Source organism: Heliangelus exortis, chromosome 15, assembly GCF_036169615.1.
Source record: "Heliangelus exortis chromosome 15, bHelExo1.hap1, whole genome shotgun sequence".
NCBI lineage: Eukaryota > Metazoa > Chordata > Aves > Apodiformes > Trochilidae > Heliangelus > Heliangelus exortis.
The window spans coordinates 10,785,625-10,812,476 of NC_092436.1; the positions used below are offsets into that span (position 1 = coordinate 10,785,625).

At 36.4% G+C, this 26,852-nt stretch overlaps 1 protein-coding gene across 2 annotated transcripts in view; it reads right to left on the reverse strand.

Moving 5' to 3' along the window:
• GABRG2 (gamma-aminobutyric acid type A receptor subunit gamma2) overlaps positions 1 to 10,725 on the reverse strand; it is a 62,005-nt gene extending 51,280 nt beyond the window's left edge. For both annotated transcript variants that reach the window (XM_071758538.1, XM_071758537.1), the window contains exon 1: positions 9,929 to 10,725. In XM_071758538.1, the coding sequence (XP_071614639.1) occupies positions 9,929 to 10,035 (107 nt within the window). In that variant the 5' untranslated portion in view covers positions 10,036 to 10,725. The remainder of the gene's footprint in view (positions 1 to 9,928) is intronic.
• Between the last annotated feature and the right edge of the window lie 16,127 nt (positions 10,726 to 26,852).

Sequence of the window (26,852 nt, forward strand, 5' to 3'; positions counted from 1 at the left end):
TCCAAGTATTTTACCACTAGTAACCTTCACCTCTTCCAAATTCTTACCTTCCAGGAAAATTGAGTTTCCTTTACTACATAACAGAACAAAATTGTAGTACTCAGACATATTTGGGTTCAGTGCCCTCGCAGGCTATTGGAGCAAAATGCATCATTTCAGTTATGGATATAGAAGCCAAAAGATGTCTTTTCATCCTTCAAGTTTAGCCACTAAGACAGTTCTTGGCAATGTAGATATTATTACACGGATCACAAGCCTCATCTCCTTTTCCAAGCCACTTTATAACATGACCACTCCTTAAACAGAAGTTACTTACTGTAATTAGGAAGTATCTGCTTCTCTCTCCCTCCTTCTCTCCCTCCTTCTCTCCCTCCTTCTCTCCCTCCTTCTCTCCCTCCTTCTCTCCCTCCTTCTCTCCCTCCTTCTCTCCCTCCTTCTCTCCCTCCTTCTCTCCCTCCCTCTCTCCCTCCCTCTCTCCCTCCCTCTCTCCCTCCCTCTCTCCCTCCTTCTCTCCCTCCTTCTCTCCCTCCTTCTCTCCCTCCTTCTCTCCCTCCTTCTCTCCCTCCTTCTCTCCCTCCTTCTCTCCCTCCTTCTCTCCCTCCTTCTCTCCCTCCTTCTCTCCCTCCTTCTCTCCCTCCTTCTCTCCCTCCTTCTCTCCCTCCTTCTCTCCCTCCTTCTCTCCCTCCTTCTCTCCCTCCTTCTCTCCTCTCCCTCCTCTCCCTCCTTCTCTCACAGAACTGAGAGCTCCTATCAGCATTCTTACTTATGTTCTTATTTGAGTGTGGCATTTCCCTGGCCTCTAGCATCTAAAACCTATGCACAGGATATCTTCACTTATGCAAAAATCTGCCCTGTATTTGTCATCTTTGTCAGTGTGATCTTAATAACTCATTTTTCTAATCCCTCCACTGGCTTTGTCTCTGAAGTAATAGCAGGTTTCTTGTTACTATGTTAAAAAAGCCTTCACAATACACTGCCATGACTCCTTTAGTTCTGCCTCCCATGCATAGTAACGGACAGTAAGCTGGGCTCATTGCTAAAGTCCTTACTCTCTGTATCAAATAACTCTAAGAGCTATCAGAGATGAATCTGCAGAAGGTGAAACTGATTATACTTTTAATTATTGATTATTTGGTGGAATTCTTCATTCACTGACACTTGCGTGCTTGTTTGCCTTTGGTGTATTATCTACTTGGACAAGGGTTTAACAATTCTTTTGGAAATGCCGACCATCACCACAAATAAGTATGGGAAAGGTGATTGCAGATTCCTTGATGAACTGTTCTACCTTGCCTGCATCAACATCTTTTGTACACCCAGTTGAAGCCTTTTAAGAGTTAATTTGCAGTACAAAGCCTTTTGTGTCTTTGTCAGTTTTTAGAGAGGAAAAGCAGAATGCATCCTCTACCACACTGCCATAGGATGCACATGAAATAACCAAGAGGTGACTGATCTATCTGACCATTATGTTTGTTTGTTCATGTTTGTTTGCTGTCACACTTTCTCTTGCTTTATCAGACATACCTATGGATCTGTAGGTCTCGTTAGTGCTTTATCCCAGAAATACATTCTCAATTAATAATATATTGAATAATACGTTGCTTATTTTAGTAAGGCTTCCTAGCATTATCTCATTAATAGTGTTCTTGATGGTTTTCTTTCTCATTCTTTCTCCTATCTAATTTTCTCTCTTTTGCAAAATAATCTGAGGGAATTGAATGAAAGTGGAATCCAGTAGATAATCCTCAATCTGTCACAGCAGGCAGATTTCTGTTTAGATTTGAAGATATCTTACTACGGATTAACAAAGGCTTCATATGACCAGAACATCCTCTTTGTGTTACACAATATAACATTGAATCACTAACGACTGAAAACATTTATTTTTTTCCCATCACCTGCTGTTTTCCAGGGAATTCTATCAGAAGGTTATTTTGGGTATACATGAGATCCTCTTTAAGATGGATTTCTCATCACTGTATAGGACCATAGGTATTCTTCTGTAGAACATGAAGCATTAAAAAAGCTTACAATAATAAATAGCTCAGAAAAAAACCTAGCTTTTCATCTCAGGGGTTCATATGTAATAGCAAAATGACATTCAGTAAAAACTAAAATTTCATACAGCATTACCTGCATCATTTGGAAACATCAAATGGAAGCACAAAAAAGTAAATGTCTTCTTGTAGTTCCATTCCTTCCAAATGCTCGTTGTTACCTTTCATTTATTTTTAATTTTTTTTTTTTTTTTTTTTTTTTTTTTTTTTTTTTTTTGTATTTTGATTCTTTATTTTGGCAATAGTATGTATATGTTTGCTAAGGCTTTGTATAAATGCTACTTTAATCTTTTGCTTTCTCTCTGTGAACAGAAAGTTCTCTCTTGTTAGAATAATATTTAGTTTCACATACAATGGCCAGATTTCACAGCCAGGCCTACGCATTTTGTTGTACTTTACTGAATAAGTGTGAAAATGTCCTTCCACTAAATCTGAAAAAAACCCCAGATCTGATCTTGTCGATTAAATCTGATTTACAGAGTAGTGATTTTCTTTCTTAAGGATAATAATCTGTTGGACTGAGATTCTTGTATGAATGATTGAAGTTCTATTCCCTGCTATCCCTTGGCAATAATGGGAATGTTTTCATATCAATTGTGTGTTGTGCCTTGTCTTTTGCATCTGGCAGATGCCACCAGCAGGAGCTGAGAGCAGAAGATCAAGACTAGAGCAATACTGTCAGTGTGAAATCTCTCTGCTTCCAGAAACATGCAGCTGGAGATTTCCTGGAACAAAACCTTACCACTGAGTTTTATGGACTTAGCAGTAATTTTCTTCTTTTTGAATCTTTAGAAACCTTTGGGCTCTGCATTACCTCACTGATTAGAAGGAAAACCATTTTTTCCTAAGTTTTCAGGCACCTGATGATAACTTGATTGCATACTTCATGCTCTTTATATAAGAGGAAACAAATAATTCTTCTAGAGACAACTTTTTGCATGTTGTTTGGGACATCACATGAAAAACCATTATGCAGCTGAGGTAATCATTTGCCTGGGAAGGTGTTTGCTGCATTTCTCTTCTGCTTATGCAGTCACTGGTGGTTTTCAGCAGCATTGTAGCCTCCCTTTTTTTTTTTATTTTTTTTCTTGGCAGTGGTTGTGTTAAAACTATTACTCTGTTACATAAGTAAGATATCACTGTATGTCAGACTGAATACCCAATATTCAGTCTGACAAGGCACACATATTAATTTCCTGTCCCAGCTATACAAATACCCCAGACTCACAGTAGATGTAACCCTCACTGTTCTCCTAATAGCTTTCCTCTGCCTACCACCTTCTCCCCTCTTTTACCTCAGTTTATCTCAGCCAGTTGGCAGGTGTTGGGACTTGTGAAAATATGTACCCACTATCTCCCTCTTCCCACTCTTTCTTCATATGGGTGGAAAAAAGAAAAAAGCTGATAGTTTTTTGGTAAATTTCTCACATTGAAGGAGCTGGTTACACATTCTGATATAAATGAATTTCTAACTACTTCATATGACAAGTTTAAAAGCACGTAATATAATTTTCTTATTTCCAAATATAAAATTAAATGCTGCTTTCTCCGACAAAGCTGAATTTTTTCTTTACTGGAAGAATGAAACAAGCAGGTTACTTGGGAACAAATTAAAATCCGGATCAAATTCAAAGAGCAAAACTGCTTAGTGCACCAGATCTATTCTGAGCCAGGAGCTCACCTACATCAAATGCCAATAAAGACAATAAGCCTCAAAAGATAATACACACTTTATGAATTCAGATTCCCATGGTATGCTTTTCATTAGCACCAGGACAATTTGGGCCATAACCCAGAATCCAAAGGAAGCATGCAGTGAATGCATATTGAGTCTAAAGTCTAAAAAATTCAATGTGTTTAGAATGAAAATTTGTGTTGTTCCTTTCTTATCTCTCCTTCAGCTAAAATAGTTCTTCACCCCGTTTTTATGCTTTCACTAGGGGCAGTTGTAGCCCCTAATTTTATTAGTGCTCAAGGTTGGGTTTTGTCTCATTCCATGATATATAGGATCTTTCTTGCCAAATAGTAATTATAGTAATTATAGTTACCTGTTGATGGTGATGGGCAGTATTTGACACTTTGTGGTTCTTTCGTGTTTCTTTCTGCATTCTTTTTATTCATCACATAATAAACTTAGTAGATATCCTCCACCTTTGAGCCCTGAAGGTGCTCTACTTCCACTGAAGTTACCTGGACATCTATTTCTATCATCAGTTATATCTTTTCTAAAAAGAGGCAAGTAAACATATCTCTCTCTTTTACTGCCACAAAGTCCCCTAGTTCTTGTTCAGAACTTCCATTCTCAGAAAACAATCTCTGTTCTTCAATGGAGAAATTCTTTTATTTCCAGAGAGCCAAGACAAGACCTATGCACCACTTTATATCAATTTCTGTTGTAGTCTGGGAGCTCAAGTGGAGCGGAAACTTTAAGCTGAACTTCTATTCAGAATAGAAAAGGAGGAATGAAGAAAAGTGTGTTTAGAGGCATTTTAAAGTAGCTGGAATGTAGGCTGAGAGTCTTCTGCAAAAAGTAAAAGCATTATACAGTGTAAAAAACACTTCTTGAATATTCTTACTAAGTTAAATTATAACTTTGGGTTATTTCCCAGTTCTTTCTTATGGACACAAAAGTACCTGTAAGAATTTATAGTGCAGAGATCCTGGCTTTTCCCTCAGTCAGACTGACTTCAAGTGGCTCAGGGACTACTGAAGATAAAACTTATCATGTGACTGCTGAGATTTCCAGCACTAGGTATAGGATAGGCTGTTGTTTTTCAGTAGTCATAACTGGGAAAATGAACAATCAAACCTTACCATCTGTGTCAGAGGGAATTTATATTGCAGAATATCCATTAAAATTCCCATTAAAAAAGTACAACACTTAGGCTATGAAACATTTAAAAAACCTCTTCAGTTCTAACATCCCTATGGCAATAATTTTTTTAATGTGTCTATTTTCTAATCCCAAATTCACATTAAGCAAGCCCCCAGCTAGCATTGTCTTTACTGCCTGTCTCCCATAACCTCTCTCTTTTTCTGTATAAGACTCCGTGGGGGCTGCAGGTACAATAGTTTGTAAGGCAGCAGTTCAAACTGTGCCAATGAAGCAGAGCACAGCACACTCTAGTTAGTCTGCTGAATGTTAAAAAATAAATAATTAAACATTCACCCCAATAGAATCTTTGTATCTAGGAAAATACAGAACTTTTAGAGCTGAGTGGCTGAACATGGCAAGGCAAAGGCTACATACAGGGTACTGAGCTAGCTTCAGATGAGCTACTACATCTGCACATTGCAGGACAGTGCCAGTCAGAAGTGCTGACCTGAAAACTGCTTTGTAACCTACTGGAACATATCTCTGCAAGGTACTGTACTGATCAGAATGTGAGAAAAAATCAACCTTCCTATAAGCAAGTTCCTCACCTGTGTCTAATGCTTTGTCTAGTCCCTTAATATCCCATACTTACAATTCAGTTCTTTGCTGGAGGAAGTGGTGGCCATTACTTAAGCTGTAAGAATTTACCTGTTATGTCACTTTCTGTGCAACCATTACAGAATTTCTTAGCACATGCTAACAGAGCAAATGCAGCATTAAAAGGAAAACAATGCAGCCCCAATCCAAATCAATGTGATACTTTTTCCAGATCACAACCAGTCAAGAATGGTTTAAACTTAAGACCCAAAAGCATAGTTTGGATGGGCACGAAGGTGTATAATATAAATATTAGAAATAGTACATTAAAAGGGTAGACCCATTTCCTAAACTATTTTTACTGTAGCTATGTAGCTATGTTTCTATGGTTTTATAGGTTTTTTACTACCAGGTTTCACTTCTTGCATTGTCAAGGATTCAGACTTCGGGAAATCTCCCTAACATTGCTTTGCATATTCATTGGAGTATTTTGGAATGCATTACTTCTGGCATGCAGCTAATGGCTAGGTGGTATTGTCACTAAGGAAGAATTTAGTTAAAGGGCTTAATCCACCTCTTCAAAGAGTTAGACACTTGCAAGAAGGGAAGCAGTATGTGTGATTTATTTAACCCCATTAACTTATTAATAATGAGTTACTAGAATTTTATTTAAATGTTCAAATCTACTTTAGATCAGTGGTTTTGGTAGTCTTTTTACTACAATAATAGTTGTTCCAAGTTTGTAGCCCAGCAGTACAAGTGACAGCAACCAGGAATGCTGCATGGCTATGAAAAAACTCAAAACCACCCCCCTCACTACCCCTGAAACATTCAAATAGAGTGTAAGTCCTGTGTCCATACAGCCTCAGGTGTCCTGAAACAAACACTGTAGTGCAGAGGCCAATCAGCACTAAATACTCAATTTCACAGTGCCATAGCCAAGGATAAAGTCATCATTCAACAGCACACAGATTGACATCTTCTGTCACGACATTTCTTTAAAAGGGACCATTCTTGTTAAGAAACTCTCTTGTTCAGTAACATCTTATTCCAGTAATGCTCCAAGTGGTTTCAATGAGACCTCTGAGTTAATATTAGTGCTAAATTCTGTATTACAGGATTGGAAGCTAGTGCAGGAGCAACTGCAGCTGCAGAATTAATACCAAATGGATACTGGCAACCTTTACAGTAATTCCAAATGCCTGTTCAGCTGAAGGATATTCATGACCCTTTTAACCACTGCTACTGTATCACTTATCACACAGTGCAAGGACCAAACTGACACTGCTGGTGATTTACAAGAACAAAACAATTTTATTAACTCCCTTGTTTAGTAATTTGCTACTGGAAGTAAATATATATGTGAAAGTACATACATATGCACCTAACTCTAGATGCTAAAATGATTGCTTTTTTTTTGTTTTCTCTGGTCAGCCTTGGCAGTTTTCAGATTTAGGTATCCAACTGCATCATAGAAATATTGCCATGAGAGTACCTGGGCATTAACAAGTGCAAAAAATAAAAGTAGGTGGTGTCCAGCATTTCACACCTGGACTTTACATTGTGCTGTGATCATGTGATTTTTGTAGTCAAGTTGTTGAAGCTAAGGATTATGCAAAACCAACTGCTAAAACTTACATATAAATATTGTGCACAGTGTAACTTTAAATCTACTTGAAATATAGGTGGTGAGATCTATTACATTTAATGTGTTCAGTAAGTGTAATCAAATAATAAGTTTCAATTAAACCCCATAATAAGATGTGCAAATATTAAACTAATTTACTTATATTTCAAAAGTCTTTCCAAACTCCAATATGACCTGTTTTCAGAAATTTAGAGTTTGGTTTCATTAGTTTTCACTGAAACGCAGCTTTGGTCAATATGATGGGCAGCACAGTGCTGTTAGACTTGTCTGAGTGATAAAATAATATGGGAACTTTATGCAAGAAGTTTGCAGTACAGTCATTAATGCCAAGAAACACACTGAGAAAAGTACTTCCTAAAAGTTTACTATGTGCAATTGTAAGGATGGTGCTCTATACATGGCACAAAGATGATGCATAAAATTATTGTAAAGGTAAAATACTGCAGAGCTGTAATATGACATGTTCTGAATTCAGTCAAATCATGATTTGCTAAAGTCAATGCCAGAACTTTATCTACTTCCATTAGTGTCTGAATGCTGCCTTAACTTTCCTCCTCTTTCTCTAATCTTTAAATATCAACAAATGTGGAACAATTAATTTCTTTATACAGTAATTTTTTGTATGGATAGGGGAAAAAACTGTGATACAATTTATTAACTTGGGTAATCAAGTTTTACGTGGTCAATTACTTTGATCAGATTCAGCAAAAACTTCAGATTTTGTGTCTATTCTGATTTATATCAACACATTTGTTCATATGCATAACACAGAGCTCATTCAGTAGTTTTAAGCTGCATTGGCCTTCAAGAATTTCTGTGTCCAAGACAAGTGACACATACTACAATATTATTATATTATATACTATTACTAAACTATTATAATATTATTATATATTACTATTATAATATTGTATATTATAGAATATTATTCCCTTCCTTCTGAAGTGTTTGAGTTTTTACTTCCATCCTGTAAACAAACTGTATCAAAGATAGATTTTTGTAACACTCTCTTGGTCCATGAGTTTTCAAAACTAAGAATAAGATTTCTTCCATGACAGAAAGAGAAAATTGCCCTGATTGTTTGAATTAAAATAATATTTTAAATATATTTGGAAAGCACTAAGGTTAATTGTCCCCTTAACTTGTAGTTTTTTACCACTGTTTCTCTATTATTTATACCTCAAAATTATGAGGTCAGGAAACCCTCAGAGGAAACCATCTTGTCTATCACATGGCTACAAACAGAAAACAGAAACTTTTGCTCAGATAAAACTTTAATTTGCAATATGAAGAGTTTCTAAGCTTATGAAATAATTTCTGCAAAATTCCTCTCAGTCTAAGTTATTCTGAAAGATGAGTGGAGGGAAGGAAGTGTGTTAAAATGAGTACCTGGGATTATTTTAAGGGAAGTTTTATGTCAAAATAACCTCAGACCCCATGTTCATGAAAACCTGTCAAAGCTTTTTCCATTGTTGCATTCACATAGTAGACATAAACAGTTTGGTAAGAGAGTTACTTCACACCTGTCTTACTACCAGTACCAAAGTATCCCTCATGATAGTCTCATTAAGTTTTATTTCACTTTTTACTCCATTTTGAACCATTTTTTTTTCCACAGGAATTCTTTTTAAAGTCCTTTTTGTGCAAAGAAAGTTACTCTAAAACCCGGCAGCTTTTAATTTCTCTGGCCAATAATTTTGGCATTCTATTATTTTGGCTTAGAACTAAAATCCTACCAGTGCAGTAAGCAAGCAAACGAAAAGCAGCTCTTAGTACAGTAGTAAACTGTTCTTAGTATGGTATCATCTAGATAAGAGGATAGGGTAAGAAAGAAGGTAAATTGAATGAGGAGACTGCCTGAATACATCATTAATAGTAAAAAAAGAGAGTGGGCACTAGTTTTTCCCATATATCAATGACAAAAAAAAAGTCTAGTACCAGCTGAAAGGCCAGGTACCTTACTGCAGTGCTACTGCCTCATCTAACCTGTTAAGTGCACAGTCCACAAATTTTATCAAGAATGTCTGGTTCAGCATAATGCTTGGCAATGCAGCAATACTCACTCCCCTCTCCACTTTCTACACATTTAAACTCCTTGCTTAGATTTTTACCTCTTTGCATTTATGTATCCAGTACACATGCAGCGTGCACAGGTTATCTTCGTGTGTCAGCTGGGGGGGGGAAGGGGGGGGTAAATGCTACTGTAAACATTCATCTCGTATCATCAGTGAACACTATTACATTCCATTGCTTTATCCATCAGCATTAAAAATATTTTGGTAGGTGGGCAATGCCAGCAGCCCAGCACTGCCTTCCTTGGGAGGGCTGTGCAGGGATCTGCATCTCTGTCCTTGCTCGGAAATCCTTGCCCTGGCTCCTTACGGATGAAAGAACCGTACGGGGAGCCCAGGCACAGCCATGATGTGGCTGCTTAGGTAAAATCAAGAAGGAATGCACTGACATTCTGCCCACAAAACACAGCTGTATTATAACTCCATGCACTGTAGCAGACAATAATTCCGAGATAAAAGGCTTTGCTAATATGACATCAAATTCTGTGAAGCAGCCGGCACATACCACCATCACACACCCGCTGCTCACCCTCCCTGTGCCTTTCGCAGAGACAACAATTGTAAGAAAAATAAAACATTGTAAGATCTCAGCTGCTAGGAGATAAATGAATGTAATGCCACTACCCAAACCTCTGGCATTCTTACCACAGCTCTGCAAATTTGCAAACAGATTCTTCACCCCCCAGCCCTCCCTCTCCCCCCCTCACCCCCCCCAACAGAATCAGAAAGCACATCTTACCACCGGATGAGAGAGAGGAACAGAAGTGCCCACACCATCATTTTGAGAGAAAATGCAGGATTCAAGAATGCAGTGCTCCCCAGGCTTGTTGGATTTGGAGGAATCATCTCTTTTTCTCCCCCCCCACCTTTTTTTCCCCCCCTTTCGTCTTGGTTGCAGATGGATCCGTCCCCTTCTTTAATTTTTTTTTGGTAGTGGTTCTCCCCCCCTCCCTACCAGGTCCCGTCAGTGGGATGATACATTGCACCCAGCTGCGGGAATTAATATGCAGGGGGACAGAAATTAGATCTGCACAAGCCCTTTGCAGATATAATCAGAAAACGTCAGCTCAGGCAGCAGGCAGCAGCTTCCAAATCTGGGGGAATAATGTAATTGGGAGAAAAGAAAAAAAAACAGAAAACAGAACCATAGACACAGAACAAAAAAAAAAAAATGTGAAGGAAAGAAGGAACACACACATATGCACAAATTTACAAAGCCACTGTCACACATGCAACAAAACGCAATAAAGCGATAGAAAGAGTAAATGAGAGGCAAAAAATAGAAAAGGAAGAAAAAAGCAATGGAGCTTCTGCTTGAATGCAGATTAACTCTGAGGTCAAAGTGGAAATGATGCACTCTGCTGCAGCACAGATTAACACATGCGTGGTGTCAGCCAGGGTGCTTTTTAACCTTTGATTACACATATGCAGACAGACTGGATTTTCATTTTGGAGGCGAGAAGGATTTGGCAGGCATGAAAAGGGAGGGTGGAAGGAAGAGCTTGCCCTGTGCTGCTGAGCATCCTCATTGTTCTAAACAGCCTGGAAACCCTGATTGCAAAGGGGGGGAGAAAATGAAAGGATGGATGGGGGAGTGGAAAAGGGAGGGATGGTTGTTGCTAAGTAACTCAGGAAATGGGGAAAGCAGCCTTGGTGGAGTCGGTATGAATGAGGTGATTTAGTGTGATATAGGATTCGGGGGAATGTGCAAGGATTTTCTCTCCCCTTCCCCTAATAAAATCAGGCTACACAGGCACAAGAACTACTTCCTGGCCAGATGGGAAGTACTAGATGGCTATAAAAGCTGAACCTTGCCAAATTTTGGAACAATCATCTCAAGTTGTATCATCCGAAAATGTAATTTAGCAGCTAGTAACGAAGTAAAAATTTCAGGGAATCTCATGATATCCCAAAGCAAGAGTGACTCAGTCTGAAAGAAATACTGGGACTGTGACCTACAATAACAAATTTTTTATCTCCCCGATGTTTCTGCCTGAAACTAAAGCAAATATAGACAGCTTGAAGCCTCCCCAGTGCTTTGTATAACTGGGAGATTGATGTGTAAACATAATCAACAGTAGCTGGGAGATGTGACCTGACACTTTTCCAGTTCAAAACCCATCTTTCTAAAATTCAGGTGAGAATTAAATCATTCTTCTAAATAATACCTGAATGGAGAGAAAGTGAAATGCTCCTAGTAGAACAGAAGTATCAAATTTCCCTCTGGACTGACTCCAGTCTGAACCAAGGACACTTGTGTCCTTCTCAAATTTGTTTTTTTACTTTCTATCATGGTATATATTTAATGGCAACAATTCCCAGCAGATCAGTGTTACTAATTGAATGAAATACATCTTGGCCCCTGGATAGTTCTCTGATGATCCAAGCCCCTATCTAACACTCACTGTATTTTATCAGGTTTCCAAACAAAGTGACAAGTTATGTACCTGGTTCATATTTCCAGTCAACTTGTGAAATACACCCAATTCAGAGGTAAAAAGCTGTAAAATATTCCAACTGCCCTCCCTGCATCTCTCTCAGTGTGTGTGTATATATATGCACATTTATGCTCATTTAAATATTGATATTTGCTCAGTGTACTTCATTACCTGTGAACAGGATACTTTTGTGATTTTATCGCTGTAATCCCTTTCATCAGTTACCAGAATGTTCCTCTGAAGGTTAACAATGCTGTGTATATTTTGATCTCGAATCAAAATTGTTGATAGCTAAGTATTTGAACCATGCAAATAGTTACCATCTTAACTAGAACAACTATTTCTGCTGTAACATGGAGGATATCAGCTTTACCCTACACTTCAGGTACTAAAATTTGCCCCATAACACTTTCTTTGGCTGACAATAGTTCCCGGACCACCTACAAAATTATCTGGTTTTACTCCAGAGCTTTGGTTTATTATTCTTGTGAGAAGCCAGAAGTCAAGGCCAAAGGAGACAACAGAAGAAAAACCTGCTAAGGTCCAGCCTTAACTGTTTTTTTACAGGCTTCCTACCACATAGAGGGTGTGACAAAGGGAGTTAGATGCTGTAATACTAATTCATGAGTGCTTGTAATCATTAAGATATGGAGTCATATCCCTAGTATTGTTCCTATAAGCATTTTATTAGCTGTACCTTCCATGCACATTGTTAATGTGGTTTCTGATAGCCATACACTGAAGATTGTGCAGATTTTTCTGCATGTTAAAGCTTGTATCATCATTTCATGTTCAATTTTTCACCTGGGATGTGTCCACTTTCATTTTATTTCCAGATAGCATGAACTTAGGTGTGTTCTTTGGCCTCTGATAATGTCAGTGGGCAACAGAGAGGCCAAGTCAGTGCTCATAGATAGTAGATATTAGAGCTAAGATAATCTGAATATCAAAATACTTGACTCTGATACAGAAAACTTAAACACCAATAATCAAGAAATAGCAATTTTGCAGTAATTTCAAATGCAAATTTGCCCTGGCAGTTCTTTGCAATCTTGCCCTGAAGGAAAAGAAAGCAAAGCTAGGCTTTATGCTTAATGCATTTCAATATTATAATCTCTGGCTATGATTATAACCTTTGCTGAGAAAAGGTTTGTTTATCTATAGCAGAAACCAGAAATATAATAGGCTGTTTTCTATTTGAATACATGTTGTCTCTGAGGCACAGGATTCTGCTTTTTGTGCCTGCAAGCTCAGATCAGTGATGTTTTAGAATTCCGTCACAATAAATTATCACAAAGGACCAAATTTACATGAGGACACTGCCGGGTGTGAAATGTTTTTCTGACACCTTTTGAGTGATAAATCAATCCCAAATAGTCATTTGTCCCTGAGCACAAACATGGTATCTTCACAACAAATGACTTTTAAAAATGACCTTTTTTTTAATGCAAAAATGTCTTATGAAGAATAATTAAACACAGAAGTGATTGTTCCAAAACATGAACTCTATATCAGACTAGAATAGTATTCACAAGAATATCTTGCTGTATCCTAGCAGACAGCTTGTCCATTTACAAGGAGGTTCCCAGTCCCATTGATTTCCCTAGGTGTCTATATCTTTAAGCCTAAAGAAAACATTGCTTTAATTGCTCCAGAATTATTTTTCCTTTATATTAAATATTACATCATACATTAACAAAAAGGACAAAGGATATATGTGAAAAAGGAAATGCAAAAATAAAAGGCATTGTAAAAGACAAAGTAAAACAAGCACTGACAGTTTCGATATTATTGCCAAGTTATTCAGAAAAAAGATTCTTTTTGTCTTTATCACATGTTCATATCTGGAAGTTCTCTCCAGCTTGAAATTCCTCATCTTGGTTTAGGAAAAAAAAAAGAGATTTAAGTAAGAAGTGGTTACTGTTTTTTACAATTCACATTAAGGATGATTTCTTAATGGCAAAATAAGAAAATGTGGTTAACTAAATTTTCTATTAATTATTTGGGAGACTGTTAATTACATATCAAGTAATGTTTTCATGCTTATAAAAATGTTTGAAATTGTTTTTCTCCAGAAATAGAATGTCCTAGTTAGAAAAAGAAACCTTGTGAACTGCATTAATTCACTTTTCTTTTTTTCTTTTTTTTTTTCTTTTTTAACACAATATTGAATTCCTCAGGAAAAGAGCAACATCTCTCGGATGGAATTCTAGGATTTGGTAGTCTTTTACTCTTCCAATGGCCTAGATCCCAATGCATTTTCTTCTCACCAATAAGGGTATAAATGTATATTTATCATGGAAAAACCTAAAGTAAATCTTGCAAAACTCCCAGAGGAGAGGTAGATTTTTTTTTTTTTTTTTTTTGTACATTTTGTACATTTATTAATGTACATATGGGTTTGTGGTTGTGTATGGAAAGGTGTGAGTGTTTTCCTATTAGATCATCAGTTTATTATCTTACTGATAAAGAAAACTCTACTAGATCAGGAACTGCCAAGTCAAGGGACTGTGAGCAGAGATTTCATTTAGAAGTCCCAGACATCTAATTCTCTTTTAATTCATGTGCACAAAATCCAGATACTTTGGAAAGGATTGGTATGGAGGTGGACTGAATAGAAAGTACACTCTTTAGTGTAGATGAAATCATAGTTTAGAGATGATTATTGACTTCTTAAATGGACAGGAAATCTCAGCCTTTTAAGGAGGTGGCTTTTTGAAATCAAATGTAACTGAACATTATGGCAACTGCACTAAATTTTACATTCCTATAGGTACCAAATGAATCAACTCAAAACTATAGTGCATCATGTATCCAAATACACATCTGCCTATTTTGGCAAATGTAACAAAACTAATCATTTTTATATAACTAAAAAAAGTTCCTAATATTGAACCTTACAGCTGGTTTTCCCTGGTAAGTGCTGGATGGAGGAGTCAGAAAACTGAGTGTCATTGTGCAGAATAAAGATATTCTAGCTTGGCATAGGAATAGATTAGGTAGCAATCCAGATGGATTTTATTAATTAGCTGAAAAAGTATAATTTAAGCATTGTTTGGTGTTATTTCTTAGAATTAAGATGATTCACTTGAGTTGTCAGAATAAAGGAAAAAATTAAGACTAAAGAGGCAAATACACTTTCAAGAAAGCCATCAAACTGAAGCCAACTTCTTGTAGAATTCAACTTCCTCTTTTTAAAAAGCCAAAAATCTTGTGCTACTTGGGAAACTATTAAGACTTATTTTAGAGATTAGCAATTAAAAAAAAAAAAAAAGGGAGTTCTTTCCTAAAATATATATGCAGTTCACTTCAGTTTTTTATGCAAAGTGAGTGTTTTTTTAAAAAAATTTTTATTTAAACCACTCCATCAGGTTTCTATTCCTACCAATCACTTTCTGAGTATTTGACTTACAAGAAAAAGATGCTGGTAGCCTAAATAAAACCAAACACAGATTCAAAATACTGTGTTTGTTTATATGCTTTGATCTTGTGCTAAAACAGCAAAGAAAACAAGTTTTTGGCTAAGAGCTCTTTCACTGTGCTTAGATTTACAAGCTCCTGCCAGGAACAGACTTAACAAGTGCTGTTTTGTGCTGCAAACATCTAAGATTTTCTTACCATAAAACTCTTTCAGCAAACTGCATTCTCCATCTCCCTACCACCACTCTGAAAAAAGCTTTCTTATTCTGTAGCATAGCCTAGAGGTCCCCATAGCTTCACACAAAATTAGGTGAAGAAATCACCATACTAAGATACTTCCTGAGAAACACCGTAATGGTTGTTTTCTGAACAGTTTTATTAATGCTTAAGTCTCTGCTCATCAGGAGTTACACAAATGCATGATTTTCAGGAGCATATATTGATTTGTATTAGGCCAGTTTCTTGCACAGGGTGTTTTGAGTGTGTTTTTATTGTACCAAGAAGTAAGCTGAAAACCATGTCTTCAGACTATAGCTTTTTCCCCTCACATTGTGCTAAACCTCTCTATTTAAGATCAATGACTTTTGAAACCAGCCCAGGAAGAATATGTTCTCTAGTAGTAACAAGAGAGGAAGCAATACAATGCCTCTAGAAGCACTGAATACCAAAGGGAAAGATACATTAGAAATTTGAGGGAATTATTTTGAAAATGCACTTTTCCATAACTATGTACTTGAATAGTTGTGCATTAGAATGACACTGAACAAGTATTCCTGAAATCATCTAAGAAATGGCACATTTGATGGAGCAATATGCTTGCAAATATATTTTCCTCGTATATACTCACAATAAGCAGGATTAATATGTTCTGCAAACAAATAGTTAATGTTCTAAAGCACTTGTATATAACAGAGCTATCAACACTTATTTCATACTGTTAATTACTGGTTTGCCACTTTACAAAAAGCATTCACTATTACTCTGTTCTGTATTAAGGTATAGGTGAATGGTAAAGTGAGTAATAGAATCCAGATTTTTTTCTTTAATTGTCCAATTCAGTCTTACAGTTTTCTTTACCAGAGTGTAATTATTTTTATGCTTTTGGAAAATTCAGAATTTGACAATTTTTCTTAATTATGTTTAAAAAAAATATACCACTGCTGAGGTTGTTAAATCTGTTAATTTAAACTGTGTGCATCTACGATATCCTTTTTATTCCCAGATGGAGAAAGAATATTTGCATAGTCCATGAAAACATTTATTATTTTTCCCTAATTTATAATGCCAGAAAGAACATCAATAACAGATACTTGGTTTCTGCATGAGGAAAAAGACCTTGGCCATCTTAGGGTTGATTATTTCTTTCTGAAAGAAGTATTGTATCATTTTTTCTACAAATACATATATTTTTCAGAAGAGTGAAGTCTGCAGATTCCTAACAACAGGCAAGCAGCTTGACATGCATGTTTAGGATAAAGCTCAAGCACAAGCCTCACAAACTGTGACTGTTATTGTAGAACTGTTATTACAAAATGGTTGTCAAAGTCCAGGGCTTTGCAAATTGAGGTGTAGCCCTTTCTTTTATTTGTGTAAGAAAAGCCCATTACTTGACAGAATATAGTTCCATTTCAATGTTAGTTTTCACAATTGTAATCACTTTTTTCACAGTAAAGAATATTTCTGCTGTTTCTGATTTTCTGTCACACCAGGGAAGAGAAAACTAAAAGTAGAAAAGTGAGATTCAGCAACACAAAACCTGACTTTGTTCATTAGTGAGTATTTTAAGTCACTGGTCTCCAACACCTGTGTTACAGCAAACATGCCACTCTTTCCGTCAGACTCAGCTTCATTGACTTTTCCTGTGGTTGTCATCCCTTTTGTATAGAAAATCTGATTTGACATGCAATTTAGGTTTGATATTTTACTTAGTGTTCACTAACACAGAGCAAAAAGCTTTCTATTTGCATGCCAGATTCAGTATTTCCTTTAGACAGTTTACATAATCCTAAAATCTATTTTGATATATTATATCCTATGAGTGCATTATTCAGAATCTATTTCCATCACCAAGGCAGTATCTCCTTTGCAAGTAAATGTGAAGAAAACTTCATGCCATTTGTGTAAGAACCCATTTGGGCACAAATGTTTTTGTGCAGGTTCACTGGAGCAGGAATGGCTCCAGAGTACTGAGGTCTGGGCAGTCTGTGCTGACTTACAGGCAGCCTTGCCAGGGGAATGTTATATCCAATCTGTATAATATTTATAATTAATTATACATATTTTTACATAATTTCACCCCCCCCCCAAAAAAAAAAAAAAAAAAAAAGAATTAGTAGGCCATAGAGAATGGGGGGTTTTGTTGTTGTGTTTTTTTGTTTGGTTGGTGGTTTGTTGGTTTTTTTCCCTGCAGAAAGCAAGCATTTTCTCTTTTAAGAGGAAATGTAGGCCTGATGATATTAGTTGTAGACTAGATCCTAGCTTTTACCTGTGGTTACAGATTTCTGTTCTCTGTGCTTCTAAGTTTTAAAGCATCCTAATTCCCCAAAAGACAAACATCATAATATATTTTAACAGTGACTCCTCAGGGGAAAGCTATGGAGTTTTATATTATCCATCTATGCCAAATAGTTAAGTGTAAACTGAAAGAAACATTTCCCCTGTTGTGAAGGTTTATACTCAAATCTTTGTTCTTAACTGGCTACCACAGTCTATTTTCTCAGATGAAATGATGCTTCAGGAGCTACATTGGGACCATACGGTGACAGGAAGTACAGAAATTGTAGGGATTTAACATTTGACTCTTTTCAGCACTTTAAATCTCTCAGAACTGTGGCTTAGAACACAAAATCTCTCTAAAAGCCTGTCACAGAAAAATGTAACATTGCCAGGCTGAAACCTGAGGCCTGGGTATCTTGTTGAGATGCACTCATGAAGCAGATGAAGTCAGGAAAAGACTGCATGGGGTCTCTCATGCAGCTTCCTACTCAAAAGCAGTCTCAGGGCTGTCTGAATTAAAACCAGGCTTTGCCTGGTCAGGGCTAGAAAAGCTCCAAGGAGAAGCCTGTCTGGGCAATTCATTCCAATCCCTAATTATGCTTGTAGTGATTTATTACCCTGGTTTTATTAGTGACCCTTTTCTCTGGCACTGCTTTCTGATCAACCTCCCTGGGGGTCCTGGGGAGCTGCTCCATGTTCAGCCACTTTCATGGCCCTCTGAGGTCTCACTCAGATTTATCAATCACTTTCTTGTCCTGGGACCCCCCAGAAGGAAGAAATGCTCCACATCTGGTGTGATGAGGACCAGGGAAACCTCAGTGGTGACTCTGGCCTTCCTCACTGCTATGACACAGTAATTCCCTTTCTTCCTGCTTCCCTTCTTATTCCAGAATTTGTATATTCAGTGTTTTATATTGTCTATTGAATTGTAGGGAAATAAACCCCCAGGGTTTACTCCATACTGGATGCAGTACTTGGTATCTGTTCTTGCTGAATTTCATGCTATTCCTCTTAGTCTGTTGAACACTTTCTGAAGGCATCTCCAAGCACATTGGCAGCATGTCCCAGATTGGTGACATTCACAGACTTGATGGTGGTGTTCAGTCTCCTCTAGTATAGAATTTTATTAACAGCTAAATGTAAAATGTAAAACTGCTACCTAAGCCAGACTCAGAATAACTATAATAACTATTTATTTTATGTTTAAAAAAATGAGATTAAAAAATCAAAGTTAGTTGCAGAAGCCTACCACTGGCTGCTTTTTTTTTTTCATTTATTGATTTGTACCTGCTTCCTATGCTGGATGTTTTGTGCACCTTCTCCTGGTAAAAGAAAAACAAAAATAAAAAAATTGTAAATTGCCTTTATTTTCAAAGGTATCAAGTTTAGTTCCATATGTCTTTTATAGTACAGGCTTTATTATCAGAGGAGCTGTTACAACTAATGAGTTCATGTTTCAACACAAACCCATTAGAACTTCAGTAAGTTAAACTGCATTTTAAAGCAAAAATAACTCAAAAAAAAAAAGTAAGTTCAAATAGATTTAAACTTACAAAACAGAATAATGTCTAATCAGGTTATGATACTAATTATTATTATTATCAATGATAATTATTTAACAATAATTTTCTTATTAAAAATTGGTCATGTGATGATCACAGTTAAGCCTAGTCCAAAATCTGAAGGCTTTGAGATGTGCTACTATTATGTCAGGGGGCTGGACTAAAATGATTATTAATATAATACAAATTAATATATCATTATATCATTAATATAATGATAAAAAATAAAGCAAAAGAAGACTAAGCAGAAGTAAACCAGTTGCTATGGAAGCTTCATTTTTAATATCTCTGATCATATGGTAACTCAGATACATAGAACCAAGTAGGAATTAAAATGGGAGAATCTGAAAATTTATCCACATGAAAATTAAGTGTACTGTCTTCTGGCACAGTTGTGAATCCACTGCTGAACTGATACTGCAAGAAGTATTTGGAAGGAGGCTTTCCATCACTTTTTAACTAATGCTTAAATGTTCCACATCCCTCTTTCTTTAGAATAGTGTCTCAGAAGCTGTAAGCCAAGATTTGTTTTCCTGAAACATTTCATCTTTTCCATTCAGCAAATATTGATTTAATTTTTTGTACTTTTCCCAAAGAAGCAGCCAAGAGAGTAATGGACTGTGCACTTTCATCTTTGTCAGACGATGTCAAGAACAGTGATGTCAGAGTGAATGCAGGGATCAAGTCTAACCTGCTGCCTTTACATCTGGATCTTCAGCAGTTGTTCCAAAGGATATGAAATGATTACTTTTTTTCAGAGATGCTTCTTAACTCAGTTATTCTAACTTAACTAAGCTATTTCAGAACCATACTGAGGAAGCAGCTCTCTAGACCTCTGAGGTAGTATGTTTCCATAACCACCAGAAAAAGATTTATTTATTTATTTATGTATTATTCATCAAGGTCTGTGAAACAGATTCTGGGAAAAGCACAGGGAGGTGTAGAAAACCTCACAAGTTTAGATTCAAAACTGAAATTTCACAGACCTCTGTGGAGATATGGAAAATAAAAAAATTATTCCATTTTAAGTTGTTTTAAAACTGATTGTCCTGCTGGCTCTGAAATAGTTTTTTACATGTGAAATTTCTCTCTTTCCAATTTTGAAATAGATAAGCTCAACCAGAGTTCAGCTTTGAAGGTGACACTTCACCAGGCAGCTACCCCAGCAGTTCTTGAACAGTTTCTCCCTGAAGGGTGAGAATGAGCAAATGAGAATATTATTGTCTGCTTGAATGTAAAACCATAATTTCAGCTAAACATCACTCTTGGAGGCTGCTCCACTCAGTCTCACTTCCTAGGTGTCCATTCCAGGCTGCTGCTGTGTAGTGGTAATGGAATATGTGGATAGTGTTCCTAAGGACAAAAATTACTACTTAACACTGTTTAAAAGAGACAACAGATGGGGAGACTATTTCTCAAAATAATCCTCCCTGATGGAAATTGCAGTCACAATCCTGCAGAAAGAAATAGGAAAAAAATCTCTGTGCAGCATCTGTGAAAGGAAATCCTGGGAAAACAAATAAATTAGGCCTTTTTAAACAGACAGATGACTGCACGAGGACCCAGAGTTATTTATATATAACAACATTTGTGTAGTTCCTTCCATTTTGTTTATGGCTGGTTTAACTGAATTTTCAGATGTGCTCTGTCAGAACATGTTCCCAACCCTGGTTCTTTTACACTGCTTCAAAGTATAGACAGAGATTTGCTTAAGCAGCTGGGAAATGCTTGGCATCCAATCCCCAGAGGTAATGCCAGCCAAGTTTAGGCCAGGTTTTTTGCCACTTAAAGCAAGATAGAAAATTCTCCTTTTTGTTTTGCTTGAAAGGCCATCCACATGCGTGAATATTTCTTGTCACTTCTGTTCTCCTTTTGGCAGTGAATAAACCAGTAAGCTGTAGAACTTCACAGAGATTTAGTTCTGTCCCCATTCACCTTTTCAGTGTAATTAAATAATTTTTTCTTTATTCTATTTGTTGATCTGGGCAGTGTGTTTTCTATACCTCTGTAGTGACTAGAGGCCAATTATAATACTTGTTCTGGGTGGTAACATTCCTTACAGATGCTCTGTAGCATTTAGGTTCTGTTGTTTATTAGCAGAGAGGTTTGGGTTTTATAGAGGTCTCTTTTTCTAAAGTCTTGGTTTTTTCCAGAAATTGTATATTCAGTGTTTTGTTTGGTTTATTGCATTGTAGGGAAATAAACATGGATTTTCCCTGTAGCAAAATGTCACAGGACCAGCTACAGTACAGCTAAGAGGGGTTAAACAAGGGGAATGAAACAGGACAAAAAAATGTTCTCGAAATAGGAATAAGAACAGATGGCCTAAGGTAGCATTTTTAGATATTATATTACATAAACTGGTAGGAGGGAAGCTGAAAAGGTAAATAGCAACCTTTTTAGTAGTAAAAATGTTCTGTTGATAATCTCTAATCCAAGCTCATCTACTGTATTGAACTAAATAAATGGTAGCTATTCTCTCTGCCTTGTATAGATATGAAAACAGAAAATCACACTGTGAAATAATACCAATTTCAGCATGAAGCTGGTTAATTACTTACACTGGAATTTGAGGGATACCTACAATAACAGTAGCTCCTCTTTGTGGCTTTTTAAGAATTTTGCATTTCTTTGAAAGAAAATATTTATTATTTTACATTATCTGACCTGCACAACTCATTTGCAAATGAAATTCCCAGTAATATCCATAAGAGACACTCTGCCATGATGTGCCTGCAAAGAATAAAGGAGTCTCTAGGCCTGAAGCTGTCTGCCACATTTCACTCCTCATTTCCCCAATATCTAATTTTTTATTTAGGATCTTTGTTACTCCCCAAAGTTTTGTAACATTGCCAAGAAAGTTCCAGTTCTTTCAGTCTCCAATGTCTAACCTTGTAGACATTTTGTTGGCCTACTTGCCTATGCACTGACAAAGTATTGTTGGTAAATTCAGTTTAAGAGCCAGACTTTCACATGCATTCCATGACTTTTCTACTCTGACAGGATTGTATTCCTGCAAAAAATGCTAAATTTCCTCCTAAAACTTTCTGTGAGTACTCTGTTTTTTTTAAGAGCAGGCAGAGTCTGTAAAAAAGAGACACCCTGATAAAAATAATATAAATTAATATAAGTATTATAAACGAACATGTAGTTTATGTGCACTGGGAATAGAAATAGAGTTCTAAAATTACCATGACAAGCCATATGCCTCAATAAAATAAATACTGGTAGCCAACTTTATCAGCCAACATTAAATAAATATTAACATGAGACATTCATAATGAATATGAAGGAACATGTGAGTTAACATAAAACATTGTTTTATTAAATAATTTAATTTTTTTCCCCTGTTCATCTATTCTACTTTCAGATTATATTTATACTTTTAAACTTGTTAATTTTTTTCAGTAATGAATGGGGAACTCCTTTGTATACAGGTCTTGCAACTAGAAATATATAAATGATGGTTTAAGTTCAGCTACCTAATACAAATGAAATTTTTAATTGGTACAAGTAAGATCTTCATGTAACCCAAATGTTTCCCTTTTTTTCTTAAATTATCAAGCATTTCAAGGAATAGCAGAGGCAACAAAGAGCTAGATACACAAATGCCAAGAGCACAGGGAAGACCCTTTCTCTGTCTTCAGTGGAAAAAAAAAAAAAAAATTTTAAAAAAAAGTGAAAAACTCTGATTTATCCAGCACTATAACACCTTCTACTGCATACACAGATCTCAACCTACAGCACCTAAAAAAGCCCCCTCACTGTGTTTTGGGGCAAGATGGAACAAGATGCTCACTCTTCATTTGCCCTGTGTGATTTAATTGTTGTATGTTAAACAATTATTAGGCTGAGGAAAAACAGATTTTTAGCACTGCTTTCAGAATTTTCCTAATCCCCAGCCTGAATTAGGGAAAACTAGAAAAATTAATAGATCTTGAATCCCCTGCCTTCTGAGAAAGTATCTGATAATAACCAGTTTATTATTTTAATCCATAGGATCAAAGATGGAGATACTCTACTAATTGGTAGATAATTTGGGTGCTACTTCTTCTGCCACAAACTTTGTACCTCTCATTTTCCTGTCAGTAAAACACAGTTAAAAAGCATATTTATTTTTTTTTTTCAGAATATAGTGCATTACCTCAGAAGAAATAACCAGTTCATTATGTACACATGAACTGCAGTTTCCACTTTGTTCTCAGTTGTGAGGGCTGTTGTAATACAGATTAACTGGCAAGGATCTAACTCAGATCAGGTTTCTAAGTGCTGGAGAAATTTGAGTTTTGAAATTTGCATTTTCCTCTTGTGCACAGGATCACAGTGGCTCAAAATCAAGCTGGATCCTCTTAATAAAACTCTGACATTATCACAGGAGTTACTGTATGCAGATTTGCCACTTATAATCAAATAATAATTTCCTCTTTAAGTTTGGTAGCACTATTAAGAGATGCAGGTGATCTTGATGATTAGATGAGCTGTTCTTTACAACAAGCACATAATTTCATGTTTGCCATGAAGAATATAAATCAAGAAATAATGATATAAGATCTGTACTTGATGTATCTATGGCAGGTATAAGATAATTGGTATAGTGTTTTATTTCCTTTATTTACCTGCTTTTTAAATGTTTCCATCACTTGTAGTGTTTCTGTCTTCATTTTTTTTATCTGATGGTGAGGAATTATTGTGGTCCCAGAGGCAATCCTGGCAATAACTGGATACTTATTTTTCCTAGTAAAATGGAAAGAAAAGGAACATGGTTGAATTGGTCCCATTGGTTTATTTAGGCATTGTCAACCATCATTTGTGAATATCAGATTTTAAAATTTATTCTACAAACCTCATGTTAGCATGTGGAAGCATTATTCTTTTCACTCAAGCTTCCCAGCCAAATGGTATTCACACTATACCTAGATGCCATTAAATGAAAGGAGAGTGTATCTTGTTACCCTTCTGGTTCAATAGGATTGAAAATATTTAGGAAACAGAAGAGGTATTTGATATTATGACATCTTTAACAAACCATTATATGAATAATTTTCATTAAACACAAAATATGTCCTAGTGATAGCTATGTGTAAGAAATGGCAGCAACTTGGATTCTCAAGGACTTTTCACTCACAGATTTATTTTCCTTTGATTCACAAGTCTTGAATTTTACTTTTTGCAAATAAAGCAGAAAGTATTGTATACTTTGTATATATTTATATATATTGTATATGTTTTTATACTATGTACAAATAAAGGACTGTAGCAGTGATAGATTCTAATTATTAATTTAATAGGTGAGTTTTACTCATAGGTAGAAGAAAAATAGAGACATACTTTGTTATTAGGGAACCTTTATTCACAGCTTCATCTCTACAAATTCTATGGTCTTTGAGGACTATATTCCTGTTATGTAAATGTTGATATTTGTTCTTTGCTGGGAAGGCTGGTTTTGCTGCTTTTCTGGTTTTACACAAGGAACTTATTTCAAATTCTAAAGCCAGTTTGAGAACTGATTGAAATCATATGACTCTGTGACCTACATACAAAAATGCTACAAAGCTCCTGCTTAAAAAACCCCAAAACATTCTGGCCCTGTTTGCAGCGGCAGGAATTCGACTTAGAGGTCATTTGTTGCTCCTTTTCTGGAAATATAAACTAGCAGTCACATGTTATAAGAACCTTTGCAAAGGCAGCTGTGATGATAAGAGCAGGATTAAGTTGCAGTGTCTGCAGGTGGTGGTTCCAGAGCACATCAGGTTGTGCATCCTTCAGGGATGAGGAGTGAAATGCTGCTGCTGGGGGGCAGTAGTCAAACTCTCAAGCAGGCAAGAAGAGGAGAAGCAGCCTATGAGGGGAACTCTGCTAGCCCAGAAGTACAGTAGGAAGGAATTTCAGCTTTACAAGGTCAAAGGCTTGCACACAAGAAAGCAATTCAGCCAGCCTGATTAAAAGTTAAAAGTTCAAAGTATATAATGCTAAAAATTTGAGGTATTTAAGAAAACAAGTGTTTTACATTTCTCAGGGAGATTATTCTTTTACATCACATGATCCTAAATTCTCAATTAGCATTTACATCTTTACTCCTGTTTATACATTGCAACTACAATATGCTTGTTTTTCTGGTGCTTACTCAACCTTTATGGCTTTTCCCTAAAGACAATATTTTCATTTTATTTTTGAGAATGTTTTTCAACTCAAGCCTTTGGAAAACTGGAAAAATGACAGAAGGAATGTCCAAAATTATAAGTGCTGTCATACTCATCAAAGAAAATTTCCATCAATTTTAAGTGCTTTATTAAGTCTCCAGAACAGACTTGTCCATATCTAACTTTAAATACTAAAAATTCTGTTCTGCTGGCTGGGAACATAGTATTATTTTTTTAAGTGTCTACAACAGTATGTTACTTCATTGTTCTTTTTGTAGCTCAGATTCAATTTTAGGTTATGTTTAAAATTATCTGCTGTATTCTTGGTATCAACTGCCAAGCACATGATATTCTGAAAATCTGCTGAATATCTTATGCAGACTTTTTTTTTTTTTTTTCTAAATGTTATCCCTAATTTTAGCACCGTTAACACTATCATCTTGCAATTAATTAGGGGCATATACAGCATGACCTGCAAATAATGTATCCAGAAAGGGTTTTCCCTCCTACAGGCTTCTATTTCAAATGTTTCATGAAATCAGAAGGTATGTAAAAGTTATTCTGAGCTACTAGCCCACCTACAACATGTCACTGCGAATTGCTGAGAAGTACTATTAAAAAAAATGAATTTCAGAAGGTGAAGAAGATAGGAGTCATCATTACATTTGTTGTGACGGAATTTCTAAGCTGTTCAGTTTTCTGAGTCAGTTAAAAGCAAAAGAGAGAAAGAATGTAGTGTGTCAATCCACAGCTTCACTAGAGTAGTTTCAGAAGTGATTTTACCAAGTGCCAGATGGTCAGTGACTTATCTGAGGGCTTAGATAACTTATTGAATATCACTTTCATTCATTTCTTTTTAATTTCTGTTTATGAACCATCTCTGAGGTCTTCCTGTCTTACTTTCTTCCTATGCAGCAAGCAAGCAAATGAAGAGCTATGAGATGCCCCTGTTGCTTTGTCTTGTTCTTGGGTAGGAACTCCAGGGGTGCAGTTTGAGCTTCTGGTACACATTGAATGCCCAATGACTTTCCAGTTCTGTCATTAGGAGATCTCTATCTGAAAGTCAGAGTTGAGCTGGGCACAACTGGTGCAGCAGTCAGCACCACATCATTCAGCAGACACTGACAAGATCTGAATTCTGCAGTTCCATCAGGAAAAACCTGGCTCTGTGCAAGCACAGTCACAGTATCCCAGTGGTCCAGGTGACTGTGCAAATGATGGAGGGAACAACGAGGCTATATCTGACAACTGACCTTATTATATATATATATATATGTATATGTATATATATATTTTTTTTTATTTATTTCCAATTTCACACCTGCGGGAGCGGCAAAGAAAATGCGTGCAACCAATATGGTTGATAAACGAACTTCTGGTTTATTGCACAGCAACTTTTGCTTATATAGTGCTTCCGTGACCACACCCCAGCCACCAACATAACTTTTTATTGGACACCCGGTGTGTTTACCTGTAGCACAGCGAATCCCTGGTGCAGGTAGCACCGGAGTATGGGCCGATCTAATTGGCCTCCCAAACATGGGGTTGGGCATAGCAAAGGGGTCGTACCTCCTATCTCTTCGAGAATATTCAGGAATATTCTCCAA